Here is a 23610-nt window from a genome sequence, read left to right as displayed (position 1 = left end):
TGTCTGTGATTGTGTTACATGTTTTAGGTCATATTTTTGCAAATATATAAGAGTAATTTGTCTTTGGGTTGACGTGCCTTTTTACAGATAAGGAAACATCCAATGGTTTCTATAAAACAGAGAACATTTCAGTAAAAGCTATAAAAAGAATTCCATGCGGTAAATCAAACTAATAATTGTAATGGATAATTTGAAAAAGACAAAGAAAACAATTCTACAAACTTGAGGAAAGTTTTATTGGCAAAGTATATAAACTTTTACTAACAAAGTGTTAGAACATGTGCTTGTACCATTGTACATAAAATCTCATAATCAAATATTTTATACAAAGTGAAACATTATTTGAAAGTTTATTGCAGATTTGATTCGTCCAAACAATTTTATAACAATAAATCTTTTCAGCGATTTTTTTGTCTCCATAGTCTCCTTTTTCTTTGATCATACATTGCTTTTAAGAGTGTTTGGTTTTGTATTAACAAAACCAAAAATTTTTATTTTAAGAATTTTAAGCAATAGTTTTATTCGTGAAAATATTCTATTTAAAACACAACGACATAAATGAAACAATGAAAAACAAATCTCAAAGTTTCCCATTTGTTTTCGGTGTCATTGATTTTCAATAAATGTCTATGAATATAGAAAGGTGGACTGTGGAAAAGACCTGTAGGTAAAAAATCAACGGGGTAAAAAAAAATATATGTTTCGTGTACTAAAACTAAGTAGGAATCTATTAATCGTAATAACTATGAAAAAGACAATCAAGACAGTGGTAAATAGATTACAATATACATATATCAACTTAAAAAAATATAATTTACTAATGTTATCTATAATGCAATACTGTCCGTGACTTAATTATGGTTTTGGCACTTTTAAATTCTATTTTATTATATGTGTTGCATTTTGTAACTTCGTTTGAAATGTATAACTAGGAGCGTGAATTTGAAACTAAACCAAAAACACAAAGGTGATGTACAATTCCTGATAAGAGCAGATGGAAAATGGAAATAATGCTGATAGATTAAAGAGCATGAAATCTTAACATTCTAATGTATCACTTATAGGACTTTTAAACTTGAAGAGAATGTTTTTGTATGTGTATCTTAGATATTTTTAAGCATTATTGATTAATTTATCTGAGAGCTTAGATTTGTGAACAACAATAACCAAAACAGATAGAAAAAAAAGGACGTTTGTTTCTATACTCAAAATTGTTTCTTAATGTGAGGAAATCTGATTACATTTTCTATATAGCAAAAGAGACCTTTGATACACAGGATACAACACAATATAATTATTTATTGTTTTTAACTTGTAAACTCATGTTTTCGTATACTATATTTTTACTATTTACAAGAAGAATCCAGATTATAATTCTCTAAAACTGTATAAAATTCTATAACTTCTACAAGCATCCAATATTTTACCTATTGGTCTACAGAACCAGAAGTTCAAAGACATGTGTGCACGCAAAATTTATTGTTCCACAAAAAATAAATAAGACATCAAGTACAAAAGTGAAATGAACATTCAAGGGAAACATTTATACCAAAGGAACAACTCATTACTAAGTTGAAAAACATTTGTCATTTTTGAACAATAAAATATGTTTGAACTAAAATCTCAATGACTAACAATAAATGTATAACAATAAATGTATTAATTCCTCAATTGCATACTCTATCGCTCGTGTTAACTATGTGTGTTCCTCTCAACCGCGCATTCAAACTATCTTTATATAAAATTTAAAAAAAAACAAACATTTGCTACAAAAAGTATTTTACTATGAGTGGAAATAAGTGACAAGGAGTATTTTTCAAGTGCTTTAAACATAAATGTGACCAACTTAATATAAAATAGAATTAATATAAAAGTGATAACCGCTATAATAAGGTATCTTCAGTCACACGACGTGTAATTTTGTTTTGTTTTGTTTCATATACATGCTCTATGTACTAAACCATAACATGATCAAATATAAAAATAACATATTTAAATAACGAATTTTGATTTTTTATTTATTAAAATAAAAAAATATCGTATAACGGCAATCCATTCATTCAATACATTGAAACAGGGTAAAGTTGAATTTGTTTACAAGTCTTTATACAATCCAGAATCAATCAAAAGTATTGGTTCATTTAACGAGATATTCGTTAATCTGTTAATGTATACAAATAGCACTGAACATATTATAGCACTTGCTCAGGATAAATGGAAATTTTTGATTATCTGTGTTTTGAAGTTTTCTATATGTAGACTAAAACAGTTCTACTAATGCAGCAATGATATAATGCAATCCCATTTCCTTTAATATTTGAAACAATGCCCGATCAATACCCGAATAAGACAACCGAAAACAAAATCTAAAATGAATACTCAAAGATATGAGCATTGGAATACATAAAACGTCATTAAATGTAATATTACTTGATTTATGGTGGGCGTCCGGCGCCCATCGTATTACTGTATGGTTTAAGTCGGAGATTTGTATATAATATTCATGTATTAGATATTATAGCATACTGAAAAATACATAATTTAAAAGCACATAGAACTATTTAAAGCATGTATAACTATCTATCGAAGAATTGATAGTAATTTAAGATTTAAATTGTAAGTGATAATTTTTCCAGTGGATAGATGCTTCGTAATATGTATTCGTTTTTATAAACAGTACTTATTTTTCTACAAGATGTAAAACTATTGTACTGAAATAATCTAGTGGTCCTATTACAAAACATAGTAATCAGCAATATGAAAAGATATGTGAATTTTATTTTTAGAAGTCAAAATCGGGAATTCATTTCAGCTCTCATGTTTCATTCACTGAATAAAATGTACAAGTTCGGAAACAAAATCAACAACTAAATATAAAATAACAATATCACATTGTACAACAATATAACATAGTTGAAATAAAAGTTTATACTCCAGAAATATATTCATAAGTTTGTAATGATGACAAAAGAACATAAAAGAACCATAGGCCGATGAGAAATAGTCCACATGCCATCTTTGGACCTGTTGGACCACCAAGTTCCGCATTTCCAAAGATACCAGTAAAACGTCGCACAATTAAAAGCCCTAATGTTACTACAGCACAAATAGCATATATTATTACACTGAATACCAAACTACCAGCTTGTACTTCAAAGTTTTTGCCCTGAAAATAAAAAGATATCCTAAGTATAACACATGTGGAGAGAATGTTTTATTGATAAACATTTGTTGCTTCAAACCCTACTATCATAGGAACATTTTCATTTCTAAGCTAAAGTTCGAGCAATATTTGGGGTGACTTCTAAATTATTCTATTATTTTAATGTAAAACAAGGCTTAACAAATATGCAATGCTACTTATTACATTTTGTTATTTATTTATTTTTTGAATTGATAAGATATCACTAAGGAAAATATGAAAATATATAAATACCTGTGACGCCCAATAAATTGCAGCAATCGTCCAAGAAACACCAAGACCCATAAAAACATTGACTGCATTACTGCCAGTCACATTTCCTACTGCATTGTCAGCCGATCGTTCTAATGTTGCAGCTGCTCTACTGGCAAATAAATCTGGTAAGCTAGTTCCCAAAGCAACGAACGTGATTGCTGTGACTTCCGGTTTCAAACCAATTAGGCATCCAAATATGTTTGCTAAATCTCCAATTATCGCAGTTAATATTCCAATAGCTATTAAAGCGCAAATGAAGCATAACCATCCTCCTAGGATACTTGCTGGCGGAACTAAAGAGAAAATAACCTGAAAAATAGTACGAGCATCTTAGTTGTTTTTGTTGCACTACGGTTTTCCTCTTATAGTTTTTGTGTTCCCTCGAATTTGGTTTGTAACCCGGATTTGCTAGTTCTCAATCGATGTATGACCTTTGAACACTTTAGTGTAAACATATGTCTATTACAAAAATCTTTTTGACTGGCGAGAATAAATACAAAATATACCAGTAATTCCAAAAAAAGAAGCCAGGGCAGTGCCTTTTTTTTAATAATTGCATCTCCCCTATCGAGATTCTGTAAAATTGCGAAGGTATGTGCTTTTACATTTTGACTACAACATCTAAATTGGAACTTGGGAGAGAGAAAAAAATTATTAAAGGGGCATAACGTAGTCAATCTAACGTAAGAGAAACGCAAACCAATTTTGGGACGTACATTGACAGCAGCAGATAAAAACCTTATTTTCGTATGTAAGTCCTGGTTTTTAGAGAAATTTATTATTTTACAAAAATCATTTGATATAAGTCATATATATAATTCATATTTGTAAATCACAATTCTTAAATGTCAGTTAATCAAATTTTGATGGTGTAGTTATACTTTTAAAAGTAAAATAAAATGATTTACCTTCCAACCAAATGTAAAGAAATGCAAGATATAATCTACAAAGGTTGCATTTTCAACGTCTCCACCATTGACATTCATTGCATCCTGGAATTGTTTGCCCCATGATGTATATGACATTCGAAGGGAGTCCAAGTTAGCATTAGTAAGATCAGTTACTCTGGCAACGAATCCTTTAAACTCTGTTATGAATTATTTAAGAATAAAAATAAAATTAAATACAAAATCATAAAACACCAATTGATCAGAAATATTACCCTTTACCTTAACCCAATATTTAGATAATGAAAGTTAATGATATTGAGGATCGATGTTAACAATTGCACATCTGTATGGAATACTAATAATGAGACGGTAAGGTAAAGTATAATACTGATTCAGTGTACACAGTTTGTTGTTCTTGATTTTAGTTTTAGAATATAGAACAAAAATGAAATATGATTTATACCAAAAGTTTTCTTTTCGAATTTGGATAAGTATCGTGATACCTAAAGCTGCATTCATGCTAACATACATTGGTTATTGCACTTACTTTATCGAGATGGATTCAAATTTGCTGCATTTGTTTGCACCTGTCCTAAGTTAGGAGTCTGGGGTGGTGTTCTCGAAGCTATCTGAGGATAAGGACGTGTCCTAAGTCTATCTTATGACAAGTCTTTGTACTAAGTCGCTTTCTCGAAGCTCTCTTCCAAATAAGGTGTCTTAAGAGCATCCTATCTTCATCCTAGTGTAATACAGTTTGGATTTCGCTTTTTGCTCATTATTTTACGTAAAAATGAACATGAAATGAAACGCACCATCGGTTATTAACTCGTATATAAAGAAATTGTGCATAATTTTAAACTTTGAACTTCGTGTTTCACGATACGATTACACTACAAATTTAATTCTCATTTCAAAACAAATTGTTTTCCAGTTTAAATAACAATCATTTTTGATATAATTACATTGGTAATTATGCATTTAATTCTGTAGATGTTATTATAAAATTCGTAAACAATTTTATGAAATAATTTCGTCATTAATAAATGTTTTATCAAAAAAATACTTTTACGATTTAAAATTTCGACTTAGGATATGTTTAGGACGTCTTAACATAAGATTCGTCTGAGATAGCTTCGAGAAACGACTTAAGAGTGTGCTAAGTTGATCCTAAGTCCATCCCAAAATTGTTCTAAGATGTGTCTTATGACGAATTTTAGGATACTTTCGAGAACACCACCCCTGATGTTCAGTGGTTGTCGTTTGTTGATGTCGTTCATAAATGTTTGTCGTTTCTCATTTTTTGTATATACCTTTGGTTTTTTTTATATACCTTTGGTTTTACCCGTTTAAATGGTTTTACACTAGTCATTTTTGGAGCCCTTTATAACTTGCTGTACGGTGTGAGACAAAGCTCCATGTTGAAGACCGTACTTCGACCTATAATGGCTTACTTTTACAAATAATGACTACGATTGAGAGTTGTCTCATTGTATTCATACCACATCTTCTCATATCTATATAGAAACTGTTTTTATATCTTTTTAAAAAAAATACCAAAATGACCAGATGGAGATATCGGTTTTATCTATAATATTCAGGATACTCACCATCATCATTTACAATAGTAACAACACATCTCGTTTTTCGTTTGTCCATTTCACAATTGCCTTCTACTCCAGTCAATTTAACTTCAAAATTTTCATCTTTTTCAAATTCCTAAAAACAAAAAAAATTATGGAATATTTAGTTCTGTTGTCATTTTATTTAATGTCATTTGTTTTATCGCATATTTAAGTTTACCTATTTTTCTCTAACATTACATCTTTAAATCATACATGTACCATGAAAATAATTTTTTTAATTTAAGTCTTTGACGTACCATATCATCATGGATACAGATCTCAATCATTTTGGAAACTTCTCCCTTCTCAAATACAATTTCCTGCTTTGGATCAACGCTGTAATCACGATCCTTGACGGCTACTAAATCTCTGGTTTCATATTTCACGGTGACCTTGCCCTTGCAACCTCCTTCTCGTTCTACTGGGACTAAAGCTGTTCCAACACTCTCTTTGAATACAAAGGCTGGCTTTGGGAATCTTATAGTGTCCCTAACTGTAAAAAATATTATACATACTTATTATCATGCATTTGATTCAACGTGAATATAATAGTTAGTAAAAGCATATATACATCAGTGGGAAAGGGGATAAAATGATGTTAGGCTTTCTTTTTGTTAGATCGATCAAAAAATCAAATTTTTCATTTCAATAAAACAATTGTCAAATCATGAGACAAAATAATGTCCAAAAACCAGCGTCAGACCAGAATTTTTCTTAATTCGAGTTACAAGACATTATAAAGAATACGTGGTTTTAACTGATAAAGTTAAATCTAAATACGAAATACAGACTCTAACTTGTACTTACTAGTATTATTTGTTTATTTGTATGATTAAATGCGATTAACCTAGATCACCAAATCCTGAACAAAAATATTAAAAAAAAAGTAAAATCACAAAAATACTGAACTCCGAGGAAAATTCAAAACGGAAAGTCCATAATTATCGAATGGCAAAATTAAAAGCTCAAAAACGTCCGGCGAATGGATAACAACTGACTTGGTACAGACATTTTCTTATGTAGACAATGGTGGATTGAACATGGTTTCATAGCTAGCTTTAACCTCTCACTTGTATAGCAGTCGAATCAAATTCCATTATATTGACAACGATCAAATTCTCTTTTGTCACAAATATATGTTTAAATGAAATTTCGTTTGAATGATAGCAACCATTTTAACACATATAAGTCTGGTATGCAGAAGGTCTAAATGAAGGATAATCATGCTTGATTTCGTATCATGAAAATTAAGAGAATTCCTTGTATACTTACTATCATCATTTAATACTATGATCTGAGTAATGGCCCTTCTCCCAACAACCCCTGGTTCAGAAGGATCTATTGAAATTTTTGCAAAGAAAACTTCATCTTCTTCCCAAATATCATCATCCACAATGTCGATTTCAATATAATTCATAGTTTCTCCTGGTTCAAAAACTAAAGACTGTTTGAACTCAATGTAATCCTCTGTGGCAACGGCTGTTCCATCGAAAGTTTCAACCCTTGAAAAGAATCGATTTTGTTTATTTGAAGAATTTTTACAAAGTACTATAAACATGATATAATACTTATTTGTGTCTTGTTTATCTGAGATTCAATGATAGAGCTTAGTTTTGTTCATCCACATGTGTATGTGTCTGCCGCAAGTCAGAAACATTGACAGTTGTTGTCTCTTTCAATATTTTAATGGTTTTTTTTGTTATGAAGTGAATTTGAGGTTAATGGCGAGTCTTTAATAGTCTGTGCTGAATTTATTCCTAATGTTTTTAGAGTCCGAGCTTGCATAAAAAGTAGAAACACATATTACCGTATATTCCATATCAACCAAATCATATTGGCGTCCATAAAATTTGACATGTAAATTGTTAAAACAAAAGCAAACAAATGACGGAAAATAAAAACTTGAAAAACTGGCATAGCTTCTTAACTCTTCAATAGCAAGAATAAAAACTAATTATATTCTAAATATTATGGCATAAGAACTGTACCTGTATCTAACTCTTCTGTTAGTATTGCCATGTCGAGCGATACCAATCTTTACTCGTTTATCACATTCCAGTATAGAGGTTGAAGGAGCAGTAAATTCTATGATAGACTTTTCTCCACCTTGACTTAGTTCTGTCAAAGAAACTTGGGAACCCATCTCATCACAAGCTACCAAGGTTCTAAGAAGCTGAAAAGTAAATTCATACACATTTATATTATGCTATGAGTGAGATTTCTTTCTTTTTTTATTTTCTGCTGTTGGTTTGTTGTTGTTGTCAATAGTATTTTCATCAAAGCGCAAAGTACGAACAGACAAATACGACCCATGCCATAAGTCTGGCCATTTGATGTATACCGTTGATCTAAGACACTGCTGTTGTAAGCAATTGGCGTTAACCAATCATTGTTTTCGAATTGTTTTTTTTATCATGAAGCCTATATCAGCTTATGGATTGTATTTGTTTACATCCTTTTTATTTGGTTGTCATTCTAATTGACAATCACACCACAATTCTTTATTGAAATACAAGTTGAAACGTTTCAATATGTTTAAGTATTAATAAAGATAGACTTAAATTTAAGCCTGGTTTCTTCTTTAATTAATGCCGCAGTTTATCTATCAAATTGTAAGAAATGAAAACATATTGTGTCCCGGAGCAGCATATCAAAGAAATACCTCTTCTGTCCTTTCATTCATTTGTGGAGTAAGTTTTGCACCCCCGGTAAGAGACCTAATGGCGTTGATTCGGTACCATCCTCTGCTGTGTTCTTTGTTTTCTTCCATCAGTTTTGCCGTGAGCAAAGCAATATCTTTGTCTTTCACGTCGTTCTTGTTATGCAATCTCTAAAAAATGTCAAGACAAAATGATTGAATAAATCATTTGGGTTACTACCTATTTCAATAATGAAACTGATAACAAAGAGACATAGAAGAATTGGGACAATGTCTCCCTTTGTAAGAACTGGGACAATTTCTCTCTTTGAAAGAACTGGGACAATATCTCACTATAGAAGAACTAGAACATTAATATTGATGAAACTGTTTAGTATTATTAACTTGCTATAGTTGTCTATTGTCAAAGACCATGTGTTTAACCGTAGATATTAAGCATGTATGTTGCTGTTTCATTAGAGTATGCTCTTCATCACCTTTAATGCATACATAACTTTTATATTTGCTGGTGAATTAAATCCATTATTTTACAGTGGCATTCAAAATTGTCCATACTTAATTTCGATCGATCCCCTATTGCAGTGACTGTGAGACCCAGAACTAATGAATTAGACAAAACAACTTGTTACCACTGACGCAACAGGTTCAAAATTGGAGTGATATCTGCAATGCAAGTCCAAACCCACTTTTCACGTCATTATTTCCGAGGTCAAAACCAGAACACTTTTAAATACTATCGTGACATAAATACGTACTCTAAGCACTTCCTGTATAATTTGTCTGTCAGCTTTATGTTTCTCCAATAAATTCTGTTCTTCTCCTAAAAATGATTGAAAGGAACATTGTTAGTTCAAGTTCAAGAAGCCAAATATTTGCATTTTACATTTGATCTGTCAACACATGCAGCACAAATCACTTTTAAACAGCACAAAACTTTAATAATTTGTTAATTTTATTACTTGTTTTAAATTTTAACACAAAAAATGAGAAACATTTAGTTGGATTATGATGAGGAGATTTATAGTAACATTTACGATTTTACTTCCAATTAAAATGATATTACTATAATATCTTAATTTTATGAATAGATGGCAAGTATGAAAAAATCAAATATTTCAACACTGTTTCATACTTAAAATCTTCTTATTATAATTTGTTGAATTTTATGGTCAATTCTGAATGTAATAAAAACTGCACTTCGTAAATGCTTTTTTAAAAGGTCTGGGATATTTTAAAGAGTGAATTAGTAAGCATTGTTTGGACTCCAATATGAAACTCTGCGAAATATTGTCTTGTATAGTACAGTTAACTAAAACCGCTGTTCAAATTTGTCATTTCTGTAAAAAGCTATATGAAACTGTACTTGAGGGGTTTTAAGAGTTGTCATGCACTTCTTATTTCATCAAAACACTCAACAATGCTGACGTGTAGTTTTAAATCGGACTTTTAAATGTTGTTTGTCTAGCTGTATAACGTGCATATTTTATTTTTAAGGTAAACCAATATACAGGCAAGGCCATCAAAATCTTTTCAATACAATAAATATTTATTTGTTTTAAAATACAAATGTCTGATGTTTGTTTTTAAGCTATGAAACCATGTCATCGAACTTAAAAACAGGAGTAAAAAGTTACTCTGAAATTGCTTCGACAAAACTGTAACTCAAAGGAATAACAATTAAACCAATAATATTTTAAGTTGGCTAACATTGTTTAAATGAAACAATGAGGTTTCAATGGCTCAAATACTCCAATGATCTTGTGCTAAAGTGGGCGTTGGTCATTTAACTTTCGCTGATATGGGTTAAAAATCTTTTGGCTAAAATGGGCTATACTTTGGCGCAAAAAATCCGACTTTTTTCGCTAATTTGTACTGTAAACCTCGTGACAACCTTCACTAGGAGGGGAACTATTTAGATGTTAAAACTGGCGAACTGATTGAACCATGAATTCCGAAGTGGGTATTTCGCAAATCGATAATCATATATGAACTTTTAAAGTTAAAGGTAACATGAATAATTTTAAAAGTCGGTCCATGCAACAGATTACACCAACAGATCTTTTAAGCGGTGACGTCACAAGTAATGTGTTATATGTTTTCGTCATGGTGAGCTTAACTTCTTTACAACTGGTTATAAAGATCGACCTATTTATATATTACAAAGAACAATAGTGGCGAAATAATTCAATAATAAAGTTGAAGAATATTTATGATTGACTTTGACTTGATTCCAAATTAGTTTAGGGTCTATACGTACTGTAATCGAATACACTAATGGTATTTTAAATGGACATAAATAGAGAAGAGAAAAAACGCGCAAAGAAATAACAGATCTTTGAAAAGACTATCCTGTTTCTGTTCATGGACAACCCCTAAAATATGTATTTAACACAACCAATTTTATCCATAAATGTTTGCTCATGGTTTCTAAACTATCGACAGCTATGGTATACAATTTTATGGCTGTTTTTTTTTCAATGAAAATTACATTGATTTTTTACATATAATATTAAAAAAAAAGAAGAAGTGGTATGATTGCCTTTGGGACAACCGTCCGTGAACAAGAGACCAAAATACCATTTTATAATTTGTCAATTACTACACATGTAATTGGGATGGAAGAGGTATTCGACTAAACTTGATATTGCAGTTCCAATTCTGCTTGTTATTAACTTAATTACTTAATTTGATTTGGATAGGAAGACCAAGGATTTGTATAGTGAGTATCACTATACAAATCCTTGGGAAGACCAAGTGAAAAGAATTTTGTTTCCAATCACGGAAAATTTCAAGGGTTTTGTTTGACAACCCCAAAAATGGACACAAACAATTTAAAATGTAACAGAGTATACAGATTCCAGTGCTATCCAGTTCTAAATAAATAGATAAAAAATGTTTTTAATCTGACTATAAAAGATCTATTTAGACCGTGGAATGAAGAATATTGAATGATGTGTTTCCTCTAATAAATTGTTCCGGTGGCTTACTATACAAAATCTGTTCTCATATTATACTGAAATGTTCATGACTCGCGAATTTATTTTCTCGTAGGAACTTTCTGTTTGAGAATTAACATGTCATTTTCTACAGGTGTCATCAAAGTTATATATTCCTGGTATCTGTACAAATAAGTCTGTGCTCTTTGTCACAAAACTGTACTCGGTACTCAAAAATTTTGCGCGAAATACCAAATCCAGTATTTTGATTGGTTGATTTCTGAGTCCGAGTACGATAATTTTTTGTGACCGCAAGAGATCGGTTGATGTCAAAAAATTGCAGAAATCATTTTAATGAACATTCGCGACATTGATTGGCAATAACACTGAACATTTCCAGAAATGGCTCCAGATAACAAGTATAGACAGACAAAACAACACATTCACTAGTAAATTATAAACACGACAACGAATAGGAAAACAACACTAAACTTACTTACTAAACCTTCATTTTGCCATATATTTGTTTTGTTTATATTGGTAGTCTGTTGTTATTTATGTATTATTGTCATTTTGTTTATTTTCTTTGGTTACATCTTCTAACATTAGACTCGGACTTCTCTTGAATTGAATTTTAAATGTGCGTATTGTTATGCATTTACTTTTCTACATTAGCTAGAGGTAAAGGGGGGGGGTTGAGATCTCATAAACATGTTTAACCCCGCCGCATTTTTGAGCCTGTCCCAAGTCAGGAGCCTCTGGCCTTTGTTATTTTTGATATTTTTAATTTTAGTTTCTTGTGTACAATTTGGAAATTAGTATGGCGTTCATTATCACTGAACTAGTATATACTTGTTTAGGGTCCAGTTGAACGACGCCTCCGGGTGCGGGAATTTCTCGCTACATTGAAGACCTGTTGGTGACCTTCTGCTGTTGTTTTTTCTATGGTCGGGTTGTTGTCTCTTTGACACATTCCTCATTTCCATTCTCAATTTTATGATTTATATTTCAAAAGTATATACAATTCATTCAATGATCAAATTTAATGTCTATATTGATTCACTTATAAAATTCTACCATAGAATTCAAGGTAAGTGGGTGTGGTTTCCTACATTAACATGTTCACTGCTATTTGGAAGGAGAAACTTCTATAAACAAACAATAACTAAATGAATCATGAAAGTATGAATTTTAATTTTTTCACAATAGTTCAGACCAACTCTACCAATTCAATTCAATTCTTTTATTACTTCAAAATAATAGATATGCAAATTATTTTATTTCCCTGGACTATAATTGATAAAAAAAAATTGATGTTCACGTTTAACTAAATATTTATATCATCAATTCGTATTCAAATTTGATGTCACTAGTTAGTATCTTTTGAAAGAGCTTGTTTATTTCAACAATATTCTTTAAATAAAATCTGTTTATTCAATTATATGTAGATGCCATTCAAATACAGAAACTTTCTACTTTTGTGTCCATATGCTATTTGTCGGAGAAAATGTTCCTTTAAATTCTTATAAAGCATTCATTATTTGTTGGTACCTTTTCATGTTACGTTTTTTTCAGTTTACAATGTTTAGAAAAAGTCAATTTGTATAATATCTATTAATTAGTATAGTTCGTCTTTTTAAATTGGATATTTGTGTCCTTTATGTACTACAGCATATACTTAATAAACTAAGAGTTAATGATGTCTATTTCAAAGTATAAGAGAAAGTAGTGTATCACAACATTCATATTAGAAACGATATTTCTATAATTTAGAATGGGTATTACCAATGTTATTTCAACTGATCGGGCGGAGCTAGGTTTTAATTTGCATAAGGACAGTCTATTTGAAGATGTGTGTGATAAGGATGATTGCCGTTATAATTATTACTGATTTCTAATCACCTATCAGTGTCATCAAAGGAATTTACAAAAGAATTACTGGACACTTCATTGATGAGTTTATCCTAATACACCTATCTATAGATGGACTGGTTTATTATGAGCGAACCGGTTAAACTCCGCCCAGTCAAGTGAAATAAATTGAGTAATACCCCTAAGGTACATTTAACTTTGTAGACAAAGATGTGCATACATAATGAGTGAGATGTGGTAAACTTGAACATAAAACACAAAATGAAAAAAAAAAAAAAAAAAATTAAGTGACACGTGTAGAATTCCAACCTTTTACATGGTTATCGCCGTCCAGTGCTAAAATAATAAGATTTTGTGTGAATGGAGTGAATGTATATTTAACAAGTGGTTTTGTTATATTTCAAAATCTTTGTCCTCGTATACATTTTGATTTTTTTTTCGTGCTTTATAGGTTTTTATAAAACAAAAAAGTCATGCAATTGTATTTTGTTCGGAAAGAAGACTTCAAACCAATGTTAATAAGCATTAAAAAAAATTCGGGCGAAAATAATGAACGCAAATTTTTTGTCGATTTTCGATATACATCTCAATTTATTAAATTAAAAATGCAACATCTTATTGTTACAGTTGTAGTACGTTGTTTGAATAATTATACATGCACATCACATGTGAATACTAAATTATCATTAACATTGTTCTATATAAGCTTTTATCATCACTTACCCATTTCAAGACCAGAATCCTGTACACTTCCTTTCCCAAAAAAGTCTTTATCAACCATGTAAGCAATCAAAACCATCAACGGAAAAAACAAAAACGTTACAACTGCTTCCCATACATCAATATAATCGGGTGTGATGGCAACTAATATGATCAAAAGCCATAAATAGGCAACTAGCGAGAATACCCCTGTCACTAGGAAAACTTTGAACTTTTTAATTCTTTTTGTTTCTCCTGCTGATATTGACAAAATGCACACGCCAGTGATGCACATTAAATTAAAAGCTGCTGAACCAACAATTGTTCCTGGTCCTAGCGCACCGGCTTTAAAATCATTAAACACAACTTCTATAATTGACAATAAAATTTCTGGTGCACTTGACCCTAGTGCCATGAGGGACAAATTCGCAACAGTACCGTTCCAAACTTTAATTTCAACTTCCGTGTAGCCAGTTTCTGAATCAGGATCAGGGACTTTTACTTGCTGGGTTTTGCCAGTGATTGCCTCGATTCCTTGCATAAAAATGTCTGCTATAATTGATACTCCCATGAAGCTCCATAATAACCCCAAAAAGTAGATTGTCGCCCTTGCCTCCTTTGGCCATGTATACTCGTTTACAAAGGGCATTAGCAACCCTTTGTCTGAGCAGAGGTATTCTGTACATGCTGTACAGTTCGCCATACTGGTAACCTTAAAAAATAATATAACTGTACAATAAATGTATTTACTGATACTTTTAAATATCAAAACAATGGTTCACGATTGTGATCAGAAATGTTAATCTTAATAATTGTTTGTGTATTCAGAATGGAAATTAAATACATTGGCATTTTGGGAATTTTATGTGCCTGATGAAGGATGTTACAAACACTTGTTTTCAGTTCAGCACATTTTAGTATTTGATGCGTATTAATATATGATTTTGAGAGAATTCTCACAGAACGTCTGCAACTTATGATTGCCATTTTAGTGGTCACTGCTTTGTCTTTGTATGCACGAAACAATAAGACCACAGATTGATCTCATGCGAATTGCCTTCTACAAACAGATAGGTTTGTAAATATTTTCGATAAAAAAGCCATTGTTTAGCACGCCACATTCTGTATGTATGTGTCTGTCTCAAGTCAGAAGGCTCTGTAATTCAGTGGTTGTCGTTTGTTTATGTGTTACATATTTGTTTTTCGTTCCTTTTTTGTACATAAATTAGTCCGTTAGTTTTCTCGTTTGAATGGTTTTACAATGTCATTTCAGGGTCTTGTATAACTGACTATACGGTATGTGCTTTGTTCATTGTTGAAGAACGTACAGTGACCTACAGTTGTTAATTTCTGTGTCGTTTGGTCTATTGTGGATAGTTGTTTCATTGGCAAACATACCACGTCTTCTTTTTTTTAATATTAATGTGTCTAATGGATTATTTCTTTTCGCATAAAGAAATGATAAGATGGAATTGATGAACCCAAATATACTACAACCATTATTAATGACCGAATTATATATACAGGGTGTATAACCGAATGCTCGCCGAGTAGTCGATGGTTGTTACAACGTTGGAGTTATGAAAATGTATGAACTTATTCTGTTTTAAAAGTTTTAATTATAAATTTATAAAACTTTCGAAATTGACATTTTACCTAATCTCTTTCCTAAACCAAACTTGTTATGTTGTAATCGTTCCCTGTATAGGTTAAATATAAATACTAATATTACTTTTATTATGTTTCGTGTAAAAGGAAGCGAAACGTTTTACTAAAACATGAGTCAAACTCCTCCGATGGTAATGAACCGCTCAGCACAGCTTGTGATCAAATTTATAGCCCCCCCCCCTCTAAGCGAAATGTTAATGACCTACGAGTAATTTCTATTGTAAGACATCTCATAATAATGTGTACTGGATTAATACCACCTCGTGTTTTGTACTATTATAATAAATATTGACATAGGTATTTAAACATAAGGAGTTTAAAAGTTTCCAAAAAAGACGTTATATATTTTAAGAACCCAAACGAGCAGAACAATCAATAACTAATAAAGGATTACACGTGTATATAAATAATGAATATGGTATGTAATTACCAATATTAAAGTGTGGAATACAATTTCTTTATACATGATTCTTTTGTATTGTTGATTGGTGACTTTTGACATGTTTGTTTTTGAAAATCAATTTTTCGAATTAACAATGAACATGTTTTTTGTATTTTAAATAAACCAAAGGTTAATTAATTTTGTTGGTATATTATTTTCGTGTATAATAAAATCAATAAGTAAACATGTTTAGCGCATACTTATATCAGAACTCTCCTTCAGATCGAAAAAAAATACAATTTATGGATCATTAAAATTATCAATAAATGCAAAGTAGCCTTCTTCAATGAAGGATGACTTTTTAAATTAATCAACGTACTAAACATTTTACAAAATGATTCTTTTATTCGTTTTCATGCAGTTTTATTTTATCTGTCATTATCAATTAAGAATAAAGCTCAAGCCGTTAGCGGATAGTACTTTTTATAAATTAAATTCACACAATAACGCAGAAAAAGATTGAAAAAGGACATGTCATTCTTTGTGTAGTTAATTATTTCACTTCATCTTTAAAACAAGATCATTCATCTCTAAGCGTTACTAATGAACGTATTTCAAACACGTGAAATGACGAAAAAAAAATATTTTCAAGTTTTAACTTTCTTAAATTATAGATTTTCAATTTTTAAGGGTTTCCATGCTATTTCTGTTGTATTTAACAATGCATTTTGCAATAAAATTAAATGATGCGTGTATTATTTTACTTTTTCTTACCTTTTGATTTTAAATCTGATATCGTATGAGATGTACTAGGTGTTTATGTAGCCATACCATCTGTCTGTTTACCTGTCGTCAAAACACAATCCAATGACGTTGTGAATAGGAAAGAAAGATAACTCTATACTTTTATTTCAACATGATGAAATATCGGCAATTAGATTTAAAGTTTAGTTTTATAATGTATTTTACATAATTGACACGATATACATAATTAATTTACCATTGGTAACCATTTCGCGTTCCGATGAATAAAAGGACCGAATGAGACAGCCACCGAACCATTAACTTATAAAACAAAGCAAAAACATGTATCTTTTAAATATGTCGAGTTCTGAACACTGGAAGAGTAAACACGTTTTGATTTAGTCAAAAACATTAGAGATCTGCAACCGGCTTTCACTGTTATCATTAAATTTTCATTTAAAATAATGTTTCTGTTAAAGATTTATCTGATGAAGAAAAGTTGATTTCTATACTCAATCCATCAACACCATCACAAGTAAATAAATTGGGGTCCTACATCAAAAGGTCATTAGAACTGAGGACAGGGGACACTGGAATAGTTACTGTAAATGGATGATTGTATATATATATATATGTGAAATATAGTTATATTGTTTATTATTTTATATGTCACAAACTTAATGTTTAAAGTTTATATGGCAATAAATATTTGAATTTGAATTTGTTATCTTTTAATATTCATTCAAATATACATCAACTCTGGTTCTTTTCTTCATATCCCATATTAGTATTAAAACATTTTGGAGATAAAATATATCAACCTTGTTAGACTTGATTTATTCAAGTTGAACTCCTTTACAATATGTGATAATCTATAATTGCAGATCAAAATTAAACAGTATTTTACTGTATTTATTTAAAAGTTTAATGAAACAAAAACAAAAAATATTAGTTAAGTTACGAGGATAATTTTACAACTATAGTAAGTACAGAGTATTATTACGCAACACACGCAGAATAAATGTGGAAATTAAATGGAAAGAACAGTTGTGTGTATATTTTTTTTTAAAGAATACCTATTAATTTTAAGATTTACATTTCTACAGCCAGTCTGTCAAAATATATGCTTAACCCCACATTTTCATTAATGTATATAAATTAAACAAAAACAAATAATTGTAAATAGAAAAAAGTAAGAACGAAGGAAAATCCAATGGCCTCAGGTTTAGTTGAACTCTTTTATTTCCTTAGAGGTAATGGACCTCTCTATAATCCTATACAATACTGAGTGTAAGATACGAAATTGCCTAAAAGGGGAGGTGAGAGACACTGAAATTCCATTCTGACTCAGGAATAGTAACCGTCTTAAATCTGAGAAAATTACAAAAGAACGAATCACTAGATATAAAGGAAAAACCAATCCGAAAATCCGATTCTCCTCAAATGAAAGTTGATTTTAATGGGGTTACAGGCAAGACATTTTTGTAACAAAAACAAAATGGCAATAAAATCACTCTTATCTCGCACTAAAGAATTTATCTCGCACTAAAGAATTTATCTCGCACTAAAGAATAGAGAATGGAAACGAGGTTTGTGTCAAAGAGACAACAACCTGATCAAAGAGACAACAACTTGATCAAAGAGACAACAGTCTCATTCAAGAGCTTAGAACATTTAAAGGCCATCAATAGGTCTTTAACGCAGCGAAAACATCCCGCACTCGATGTAAGATTCAGCTGGCCCCTAAACAACAATATGCACCACACCCTTTTTTTGTATTCACGAATAAATTAAATGTTGTTCAATGATAGATTATGAAGGCACTAAAGCTCACCTGATTAAAATCTCAGAAAAAAACATATGGTAGGCAAGAAAAATACAATTCAAACTCAAGGTATTATTATTGTTTCGACTCCTTTCGTATAACACCGGATGTGACGTACTATGATTAGGTGGTATTTCACCAATAAAGATGATGTCCTCTTACTTAACAATTCAAAGCTTGGTGGGTAAGATGAACGTACCTATTTCCTTTTGATATAAAGGACTAATCAGTCTGCCAAAATATGCCTATCCTTGCAGAAAATAACTGAATATTCCGACACCCTGCTTAATCCAACATTTTTTTCTGGTCCCTATGGTGTCGGATAACACAGGTTAAAATGTACTTGGATATGGAGTAAACATTTCCTGACTATAACACGATACTCTAGTGCTTCCTTGTCATATCATGATTCCCTAACAAGGAAACTCATAAACCACGGTTTCATATAATGGTGAAAATTTTACAGACGCAGCCCGTTGACCGTTTTAGAATATCTGTTCCATATATAACGACGTATATGTTCCAATTGTCTAAACCATAATTCTGTCTTGTTTACCTCTCGTATGTGATATCTCCGCATTAAGAGGCTCATAAACAAAGTTTTCAGAATAGTGAAAATTTTACGGACGCCATCCGTTGACCGTTTTAGAATATTTTTGTTTCACAGATGACGACGTATATGTTCTAATTGTCTCAACCATAATTCTGTCTTTTTTTGTTTTCCTCTCGTATGTGATATCTCCGAACTAAATAAGTTTTTACTTGCATGAACAACACATACAGGTGCCACATTTGGAGCTGGAATTGCCTAATATTTCGGTGCAGCTGAAATTGCCTACTGTTTCGGAGCACCTGTAATTGCCTACTGTTTCGGAGCACCTGGAAATTCCACTCTTTTAGGGTTCACGTTGTTTAGTCTGAAGCGTTCTGTTATCAAGTTTTTTAGTGTTTGCCTTTTTGGGCCTTTTTCGTTAGTTCTCTTTTTTTGTCACGGGTTTTTCATTTTTATAGACTTTTTAGTTTGTACATTCCTTTAATACATTCCGCCTATCTTTAAACTCGTCTATGTTGGCAATATATTAACCACTTTAAAAATGTTGTTCTTCTTTAATATACAAAATTGATGCATCAAAGTAATGAGGAACGACAACTGAAATTAACTTACATAAATTTTACGGTCAAGATCACGAATTGGTTACCTGGGTAGAGTTCAATAGCGTAGCTATCACTATCTATGTAACAACTAGTCTATAGCTTCAATAGTCAAAATCTACGTAGCACTACGTAGTCGCTACGATATTGAACGCAACCCAAATTCAATCGGTCGGCACATAAACTCACCGGAAACATATTTTCTCGGTCTTAGATCTTGAAGTACCGATAAAGTCCTGTGATCTATTTTTTACCAATTGTGGCATTTTAACTGAGGGCGAATTCGCAGGGCGGTTGATGCATTCATAGCACCCTGATACATTTTTGTGTGCATACCTTAATATCAACAGTCTAAGGTACTATTACCAAATTCTGTTCCATTAAAGAACTGCTATGTAAAAATACCGTAGATATGCTGATTATAGCAGAAACAAAAATAGATTACTCTTTTCCAGACGCTTTATTTAAAGTCGATAATTTCCACTTCTGGAGGAAAGACCGAACATCTCATGGCGGTGGACTAGATATGTATGTAAGATCTGACATAGCATGCGACAGAAAAGACAAATATGAACTTAAAGTTACTGAATCAATTATGGTAGAAATGCATATTAATAATAGAAAATGGTTAATTGCACGACTTTATAGACCTCCTTCAATAAAAGATGATACTTTTAAAAATGAATTTATATGTACATGTGATAAATTATCAACTATGTATGATAATTTTCTTCTACTTGGTGACTTAAATTATAACATGCTCTCACAGCAAAAATGTACCCCCTTAAATGACATCTGTGATATTTTTGATTTCACTAATTTGGTAAAAAAAAAACTTGTTTCACAAAACATGCCCCTGCCATATTAAATGATGTTATTCTTACAAACCAAACAACTTATTGTCAAAATGTTTTTAATTTCAACTGTGGTTTGAGTGATGGTCATAACATTATTTCCACTCAAATTAAAGGCAAACTACCAATAATTAATAAAGGTTTCATAAATTACAGAAGTTTCAAACACTTTGATCATGAACTTTTTTGAATGAATGAATGATCTTTATTCTCATAAACCAAACACATATAGTTACAGAGAAGATATTACAATAATATATATTACATATATAAGATATAGCATGTGTGAAATACAAATTAATATGATATTTACACAAATAACAAATAAACACATAGTTGTATTAACCAGGAGGATAGACTTTCACAGAAATAGATTTAATAAATCTACAAAGTTTCTCAAGTTCAACAATATTTTGGGTTGAACATACTTGTTTGAATTTGATAACATTTATATTATTATTACAATAATGTGGTAAGTATTTGCATCTTTCATCTTTGAAATAATTACATGACATGATATAATGGTATTCATCACCAATGTCAGCTGAGGCGCAAAGGTGACACAATCTCTCAGATCTTGGGATGTTGCGCCACCTTCCCGTCTCAATGGGCAAACGGTTATTCCCACTTCTAAATTTACATAAGGTTATTAATAAATTAAATGGTAGTACTGATAAATAGTGTTCAAATTTAAAAACATTTTTGTACAATCTATAACACAGCCCCTTGGGCGAATTGTTCATTTCTGTTGACCATTCTTGAATGAACTGATCTCTTAATCTTTGCTGAACACTCAATACAACCCAACGTTTCTCAAATAAGTTGTGACTTTGCCATATATTTGACATTCCACAGTCATCAAAAATTTTCTTTATATATAATATCCATTTACTATCATAACCATAGTTATTGAGATTTACATATAACAGCTTATATAATAAACATGATAGTTTGCTCTCTTTCCCTTCTTGTAAACGACACCAGAAACTAATCATACGTGACTTGACGGTAACTGAAATCGGGTATCTTCCCAATTCCCCATAGACCATAAACATTGACAATAATACCACATCTTCTTTTTTATATTTCCTCATTTTTATGCATATTGTTGCATTTAGGTCGTCCGTAAACCCTTGTATACATTGTAAATCATGGTTAGATTCAGCAAGTATAGTATTGTATCATCAGCATACATGTACAATAACAGAAAAAAATTAAAATATACAAAAAGTTCATTTTCAATGTCTTTTGTTACAGACTGAATTCCTTCAATATTAGAATTTTCTAAAAATTCTTGTAAATCATTTAGATACAAGGAGAAAAGTAAAGGGGAAAGGATTTTCCCCCTTGTCTAACTCCTGTTTCACAGGCAAAGACATCAGAAACTTCTGAATTATGAACAATTCTAGATTTGACATCATCATACATATTTTTAATAATTCTTAGAAATTTTCCGTTCACATGGTTTAGTATCAGTTTGAAAAATAATGAGTTTCGATGAATAAAATCAAAAGCTTTTTCGAAGTCGACAAATACACAAAATAATTTCTTCTTTTTCACCCTTAATAATTCAAATAAAGTATATAATGAAAAAACATGATCCGTTGTGGAATAACCTTGCCGGAAACCTGCTTGGTTTTCATTTAAGATGTTATAATTTTCAACAAAATCCCTAAGTCTGTCGTTAAGAATTGACGTGAAAACTTTCCCTAGACATGACAAAAGTGTAATCGGCCTATAATTTTTTGCGTCTTATTTACTCCCCTTGTTTTTGAAAATAGGTATTACATTTCCAATAAGCCAAGCATCAGACAGGATTCCCGTATCAAATACAATATTAAATAAATGTACATAAATATCAACCATACAATCAAGAGAAGAAGCAATATATTCATTAATAACTTCACCCGGAGATTTATTATTTTTAGTTTTTTTTACAGCTTTCAAAATTTCATCCCGGGTTATTTGACAATTCAAATTGTCATTTACTGTATCAGAACTTACATCGTTTTCTATCAAAAACTCATTTTCGAACTTATTTTTGTTTAAGTCCTTGAAAAAATCAAATAAGTTTTGCAGTGAAATATTGCTTTTCTCTCTTTTTCTACCTCTATTAAACAATTTCCAAAATTCTTTTGGATTTTTTGTTTTTATTTCCTTCATCTTTTTACTCATTTCTGTATTATGATTCTTAATATTTACATCCATAACTTTTTTTTATATAATTCACTTTGTCTAAGTCGTTCTTTAAAAATATTCAACCCATAATGTTTGTATAACCTCTTAGATTTTCTAAATTCTCGTTGCGCTTTTTTACAATCTTTATTGTACCAGTCTTTACTAAACTGGTTCTTTGAGCACTTAAACATAGTTTTATTAAATGTCGAAGTTCCGAATGTTGCCTTGGCAGATTCGGTTAAAGTATCACAAATATCAGTAACAATGTTATTCATATCATATTTAGTAACATTTTTTACATCATTTACATATGCAGACAATCTATTACATATATCATCAACTTTATTTCTATCTATATTGTTCTTATACTCATTACATTTTTCATTTTTCCATTTATTTACTCTTTCGTCACCACAACAAAATGTTTCTGTTAACAATTTGTCTTTTATTTCATTATTTGTATACAATTGAAGAGACAAAGGAGAGTGTACATCTGAAAATAGTTTACAAAAATTTAACACTTCAAGTTTACAAATGTTGTATAGAAAATGAGTAGAACTCAACGCATAGTCAATAACGCTAGAATTTCTACTAGTTGGACTACCTGTTTTGTTTTCTTCCAGTCTACCGTTAAGAATAAACATTCTGTTATTTTTACAAAAATCAATAAAT

General features: G+C 30.8%; 1 protein-coding gene across 1 annotated transcript; it reads right to left on the bottom strand.

Annotated features, from left to right (window-relative positions):
• Positions 1–212: 212 nt before the first annotated feature.
• LOC134725379 (sodium/calcium exchanger 2-like) lies at positions 213–17063 on the bottom strand. The gene is made up of 11 exons (XM_063589150.1): positions 16960–17063; positions 14160–14847; positions 9384–9448; positions 8632–8799; positions 7958–8142; positions 7242–7471; positions 6227–6462; positions 5955–6063; positions 4366–4544; positions 3437–3766; positions 213–3166 (listed from the first exon to the last, which is right to left on the bottom strand). Exons 2-11 carry the CDS (start codon positions 14836–14838, stop codon positions 2927–2929), a joined length of 2421 nt encoding a protein of 806 aa, XP_063445220.1. The 5' UTR covers positions 14839–14847; positions 16960–17063; the 3' UTR covers positions 213–2926.
• Positions 17064–23610: the final 6547 nt, after the last annotated feature.

This window comes from Mytilus trossulus, chromosome 7 (genome assembly GCF_036588685.1).
Source record: "Mytilus trossulus isolate FHL-02 chromosome 7, PNRI_Mtr1.1.1.hap1, whole genome shotgun sequence".
NCBI lineage: Eukaryota > Metazoa > Mollusca > Bivalvia > Mytilida > Mytilidae > Mytilus > Mytilus trossulus.
The sequence above is the reverse complement of the archived record's forward strand: the minus strand, read 5'-3'. Positions and strand labels throughout refer to the sequence as shown.

Bases quoted from the DNA above. Each gene is read 5' to 3' on its own strand.
- LOC134725379 (XM_063589150.1), bottom strand. From the start codon at position 14,838: ATGGCGAACTGTACAGCATGTACAGAATACCTCTGCTCAGACAAAGGG. The intron at 7,472-7,957 runs GTACAGTTCTTA...ATTCTTTTCAAG, and splicing joins AACAGAAGAGTTAGATACAG to GGTTGAAACTTTCGATGGAA. The intron at 3,767-4,365 runs GTAAATCATTTT...ACTATTTTTCAG, and splicing joins TCTTTACATTTGGTTGGAAG to GTTATTTTCTCTTTAGTTCC.